The 6169-nt window shown below is 42.1% G+C and overlaps 1 protein-coding gene across 2 annotated transcripts; it reads right to left on the reverse strand.

Moving 5' to 3' along the window:
- Positions 1–55: 55 nt before the first annotated feature.
- gipc1 (GIPC PDZ domain containing family, member 1) lies at positions 56–5517 on the reverse strand. Of its 2 annotated transcripts, none has more exons than XM_080904903.1 (7): positions 5315–5517; positions 3149–3455; positions 2865–3050; positions 2520–2700; positions 1713–1825; positions 1550–1631; positions 56–1460 (listed from the first exon to the last, which is right to left on the reverse strand). In XM_080904903.1, the coding sequence occupies exons 2-7, from the start codon at positions 3446–3448 to the stop codon at positions 1309–1311; spliced, it is 1014 nt and encodes a 337-aa protein (XP_080761029.1). In that variant the 5' UTR covers positions 3449–3455; positions 5315–5517; the 3' UTR covers positions 56–1308. The 2 variants fall into 2 exon arrangements, with proteins under 2 accessions (XP_080761029.1, XP_080761028.1); XM_080904902.1 differs by having other exon boundaries at positions 3149–3717.
- Positions 5518–6169: the final 652 nt, after the last annotated feature.

Consider the following 6169-nt stretch of genomic DNA (forward strand, 5'->3'; position numbering starts at 1 on the left):
TACCTAAACCAAGTAGCTGGCGCAACATTGCCGCTGTATTTTTTTCCTTTCAGTGAACAAACGACTGCAGGAGATGAAACTCATTTGGTCCCATTCTGCTTCAAGTGTTCTCATTTTTCAATCGCACGCACCAGAACGCAGACTTCTAACAAAGTATATAAAATGTAAGAAATAAGAAGAAATGAAGGCAGATCTATTGTCTTTTCTTTTTTTTTCTTTTTTTAAACACAACTACTCCAACTCATCACTTCTTTCTTCTTCTGTAATACTGCTCTCCATAATAAACTGCAACACAAGTTTTCATTATTCGTCAGTTATGCAAACCTTGTTTTAAAATAGACATCACGTCACCTCATATAAAAAACACACCGGCTATAAAAAAATAACAAGTCAACACGATCCACAAGCTGGAGACCGCCGTTCTTCTCTTTCTCCTAGCACATACTTCAATGAAAGTAAATGAACACTGATTTTCTCAAACACTGTCAAATGTGTGAAAGACAGTCTGCACGGTTAACTTCATTACATCACGGAATGTGTTAACAGTAAACAAACACCTCTGGTCTTTTTAGTCAGGAGCTACAATTTACTATGACTTCTCTCTGAGAACACTCCTTTTACCTTTACTTAAAAAGAAAAGAAAGAAAAATAAAAAGGAAAACTAGCAAAATTCATTATGAGGAGAGAAATGTAACAGCACATGCTTGTAAAACTGATCCATCACAGTAACATTTAGTGTTTCAGGACGACACTGTACTTCAGGGAGACCCATGCTTGTGCAATAACAGAGTCGCTCAACAGGTACAGTGTAATCCATGCTCACTTCCGTAGTTGGTTTACAGCGCGTGCAACACAGTGCAACAATCAAAAAAAAAAAAAAAAAAGATCCATATCAATCTCCTCTGTGTCAGCCTCTGTTTTGCCATTTCTCCCATTTTAGAAACCTGCCCCGTGTTTGGTCCACTGCCAGCAACTACAACAATGACATGCAGGTTCATGTGACGCAGTCGAAGGAAATGCTCGTTGGCGTGCTCGTATTTTCTGGGAACAGCTGGAAGACAAATAAAAGCACTTTGGAAGTCATCATAGTCACCTTCCTCTCCCATTTACTGGATTATCCTCATTTTTAAGGATGAGTCTCCCAAAAACAAACAAAAATAAACAGTACAAACTCAAAAAAATAGAAAGAGTGCACAGTGGAATAAAAACAAACTCATGACGGTAGTGTTGTGGTTTTCTAGTAGTGCTCAATGTTGTGGGTGTAACAAGCACACACGCAAAGCAGGTCGTTCTGCTTCGGTTCTGTCGTTAAACCCGCCCGACCTTAGCGTCTCCGATGGCGCCCCACACATCGAAAACAAACTCATCGGGGAAGGCAAAGTCTCCCAGGGTTTCATCTAAAGCCTCTGCAAACTCATCCGGGTTCTTTTTGTCTTTTCCCAGCTCCACCATGGTAGCCGCTGAGGGGAAGAAAAAAAACATAAGATCTTTTTTAACTCACATCACGCTAAGTGAGACACTCACAGAGCCATCGGGGACTCACACTCACCCAGCTCGCTGTCTCTGATGCCCATATAACTCTCGAGCAGGTCATCCACTTTCTCGATGGCCTTTTCCTCAAATGCAGAGGGCTAGAAGAGCAACAACGGGACATTTTATTTAAACAGTACAACCACCAGTTATTAGTTAACAGGTCTTGCAGGCATGCTCACCAGCTCCTCCACAGTGGCAGGCCCTTTAGAGCGAAGACGAAGGGTTCCTCTGCCGGTCCCCAGCTGAACCCCTGAAGCTGACCTAGACCCACCAGATCTCTGGCTAATCATGTCTACAAAACAGAATTAAACCTTTTCAGAAATAATTAAAGATTTCTCCCTCTGCTGCGGCAGTCTTCATCCTCTTTATTACTCTCTGATTACTCCGTGAGCTGGAAAACTGAAAACGTAGTTCGTTTACCACTCTAGGTTTCTGTTTAGGACATCTGATGTACTAATAAGGATGTTATTAGCACGATGAAATATATATTTGTAAGAGAGCAAGTGAAAAGGTGGGTCCAAGACGCAGACCTAGAATCCTGGCACAAAAACAAACCTGTACACCCTGTGGGGTTGCTCTACATTAGAAGTGTCAAGTCACTGTTCAAAATAACCTTTATTTACCTCATATTAGGCCTTGCCACAGCCAAAAACTTCAATCCTTTGTCTAGAACTAGCTGTTTGACCTGCCCTCCCCCTCGCTCTAAGCCAGCTTTCTTCTGATTGGCTACCCCTCATATGTAAAGGATGTCTCTTCCTCAGTGACATCCTACAGATCTAAGGGTACAAAAAAACCCCTCAATGTGTTAAGAGCAGGCCGAAACCAGACTGTTTTTTGGGGGGAAATATGCTAATGTAATTTTTTAAAAACATTTTTATCCAAATTCCTACCATATAAAACTATATATCTATAAATGATAGGAAAAAAGGAAAGCCCTAACAGGTCCCTTCAAACTAGGTTTTCAAGCATCTTCTTCCAGCACCTACCAAAGGCTTTAAGAGGCTCCACCAGCTTGATGGTGAACTCCTTTCCTTTGGGAAGCTCCTTCAGCATCTTGGCCACTTCGTAGTGTCGACAGCCAATAAGGCGGTGGCCATTAATCGACTCTATCATATCCCCCACGTTGATGACCTGGATCTGGTGGATGATGCTGCCCTCACGAATCCTCTGAAAAACCATCAAAACAAAAAAAAAATCCAATTCACTATTAAGCTCATCGCTTTCTCCCTACAGCAAGTAATTGATTCACTTTCATTCCAGGGTCACGCCTTTACCCGGTGGTGCTTGAGTCAATAAAAAAACACTTTCTCCATCACTTAAACATTCCTCACCTTGATGAAAGCGTAGCCGGCTCCATTATCAGTGATCGTCAACCCCAGCGCATCCTCGCCTTTGAACACCTCTATCTCCTTTCTCTGGCCTTTAATGTGGGCAAAAATAAAGTCCTCTAGCCCGATCTGACCTCCCAATAGTTTATCCATGTCCACCTTGTGAGTGTTCAGAGTGCAAAACATAACCTGTGAAGGAAGACAAACATCAGGTAAATTCTGCCACAAGCATATCTGGAGCAAATCTATAAATCCTCAAATCCATTAATGTCTGCAGGAAGGCTTACCTCTGACGGTGGTATCCCAAAAGCCTCGCCAATCTTGGCGTAAAGCTCCCGCACGTTACTGAAGCCCTCGATGCGGCCTGTGGGGCTGCCGTGAGCGAGCTGGGTGTGGAAGATGAGGCGAGGCCGCATGCTGTTAGGTGGCGGCGGCAGGCCTTCGGAGGTGGCGCCTTCTCCCAGCCCGACGACCCCACCATCGATGCCTTCCATACCTGGCACATTGAGACCCGCGCGGATAGGCTCCGCTTCCTCGTTCTCGACCAGCGGGGACGCCTTCTTCCTTCTTCCCAATCCCAGTGGCATAGTAGTCCTATGAGGGGTTGCAGAGGGAGAGGAAGGGAGGATGGAGGCAGCTCTGGGGAGTTATGCTACAACTTTGACCAACATACACCTGCTCAGCTAAATCAGCTGCAGGTCTGCTGGATATGTATGTCACAGTAATAGTGTTGTCCTCTAGACCAGCTTGAGAGCCGTCTCAACCACGCACTGTATGGATTTAGGAATCCACACATCAGAGCAGCTCACATAGCTGGATCTGTCAAGTCCAGCAGCCTCCAGTGGAAGGTTTTCAGCTGTAAAACAAGAGACAAAAAACTCTTTCTTCTTTATACATGTACCATGGATTGTACATACGCAGTGGCATGCAAAAGTCTAGAGTCACAACTTATTTCTTTATTTTTTGTATCCAGGGAGCCAAAATTTCTTGTAATCTTGCACATTGGCTGGGTTTTTTTCTGTAATTTACAGTCAAGTCCTTGGTTCTGACTATTTTCAGGGGGCTTTGTTTTGTTTGTTTATTTCTTACCCAATTAACAATAACTTGTGAATCATTTCAAGGATAAAAAAGGCACAGAACTTTAGCAAAGAATCTGTTTAAAACGGTCTTGAGGCACTTTGTTAAACACTGCAGCAGCCTGTCACAGAAAACACAATTTGTTCCCATTTCTTTAGATACATCTATAAAGAAGATAACACAGTCTGACAGTTATAAAATAGTATCCTTGCACAAACAAGGTGATTCTCAAGGAGCTACACGCCAAATACTTGTCATGTCCTTAGAAAATAGGAAAAAATAAAAAATCCAGCAAAGACCTGAAATGGGACCTAAAGACATGCTGAAGCTTCAATCGAGCCATCTACTGCTCAATGAAGCCTCATCAGAAATAGTCTCAGTGGAACAGTGGCTGTCAAGAAGCCATTCTTAATGAATAGAAACAGAGAGAAAAGTCTGGACTGAAATTCAATGGCATATTTGACATTTTTCGTTCAAATCATCATCGATAAGTATGGAGGCGGCCAGGAGAGAGGTACAACAGTGAATGTCTACGGGAGTTTATGGCTGCAAACTGCTGATCTTGGCAAAGCGGATGGAATTCTGAATCCAGAAAATTACAATCAGAAAATTGCAATACAGTCTGGAGTGTCTAGCTGCTTTCATATTTCAGCATGACAGTGATCCCGAAAACACAGCAAAAGCAGAGGAACACTATCAGTCATGGCCTGGCCTCCCCAGACCTCAAACTTTAATTACTGAAGCAGGGATCATCTTGACAGCCAACATCCAAAGAGCCTGGAGAACTATTCCCACAGACTACTTAATGAAAATTACATGAAAGCCACACTCGCCTAAGAAAGTTTAGGCTGTGTTGAAGAATAAACGTAGTCATACAAAATACAGACATTCAAGCTAATTATACAAATTCTGTTTTGCCTTACATACTGTATTTCAATGGGTGTTTGCACATGTTTCAATAAATCACTGCACCCCTTCTCAATTTCCCAAACAAAATATAAAGAAACGAGGGTTGGCTTGAGACCTTTGCACAGTACTGTATAAGCTGTATAAATTGCTTCTTCTGAACACTGTCTACACATTATAGCTTGAACATTCATTACATTAGAAAACGCTAACGTTAGCTGCTAGCTCCAAGACGCAGTCAAACATCTTCCACTTGTAGCAACACAAATAACGAATAACAGTTAATACTCCAGTGGCCACTTAATCAGTTATCAGACAGTTATCAGACAGCTCATGAAACATGCAGCTGAATCTTTGACTGGCAATCCCCCATGTTAGTGAGTTACACCGTTACTCTTTCTCAAGATTGATTAGCTATCTAGCTAGCTGAATCAAGATCGCAGTAAACATGGAAGGCGAGTCATTCTTACCAGAGCACGAGTTTCAGCCAACTATCGTTAGCCTGCTAACGGTGCACTCGCAAATGACGTTACAGCTATACAGACAGTGTTTAATATTTCTTACTTCTGCGTAACGAACAGGCTAAATTGGCCTATTAAGGTTTAAGGGTACAGTGTATCTGTGTGTATGTGTGTCGGTATGCTGCTGTAGAGTTAGCTTAGTGCCAGCCCAACAGGGGTGGAACAGTGACGCATTCAAGGTTTCTCGTAAACACCAACTTTCCCCAGAGCGACTGCTTCATAGTCCGGATTTTAAAGTTTAATCAAGAAGAATAAGAACGACATGAGTGTAAAGCAATGTTTGGTTAAAATGTAGTAAAAAAATCACATGGATATGTCTATTAGAGGTCTGCTATTTTGACATTTTACAGGATCTTTGAGTCGAAGTTACATCATTACTGTCATTAAATTATATATAAATGTGTACTGTGAATGTATGAATATTATGAAGCGTTTCTTTAGTTTTTACGAAACGTTTGGATGCCGTTGTCTACTTAAACTTTTGATATTGTTGCTATTTCGCTTATGAGCGCTGATAGCTGTGAGCATACACCTCCCCCTGGAGGCCAAAATCATTTACGACAGCTGTCAATTATAAAACTTTAATTTTGAAGGTTCTTGCCGGAAGCATTTAGTGTTTCTGACGCTGACGTTTGTATGTCTAGTTCCTCGATGTGTTCTTTACAGGCGAACAAAACAAGCCCTGTAGAAACCTTTTCTTTAACAGCTTGAATGTATTAACTGGCTGCTTATGGTGTCCTTGAAAGTGACACAGTTTTTTTTTATTCGTGCATATGATATTTCCGACTATCGAGGCAGACAGAC

The sequence above is a fragment of the Rhamphochromis sp. 'chilingali' genome (genome assembly GCF_963969265.1).
Source record: "Rhamphochromis sp. 'chilingali' genome assembly, chromosome: 15".
NCBI lineage: Eukaryota > Metazoa > Chordata > Actinopteri > Cichliformes > Cichlidae > Rhamphochromis > Rhamphochromis sp. 'chilingali'.

Bases quoted from the DNA above. Each gene is read 5' to 3' on its own strand.
- gipc1 (XM_080904903.1), bottom strand. From the start codon at position 3,448: ATGCCACTGGGATTGGGAAGAAGGAAGAAGGCGTCCCCGCTGGTCGAG. The intron at 3,051-3,148 runs GTAAGCCTTCCT...CTTCCTTCACAG, and splicing joins TTGGGATACCACCGTCAGAG to GTTATGTTTTGCACTCTGAA. The intron at 1,632-1,712 runs GTGAGCATGCCT...TTGCTCTTCTAG, and splicing joins CTGCCACTGTGGAGGAGCTG to CCCTCTGCATTTGAGGAAAA.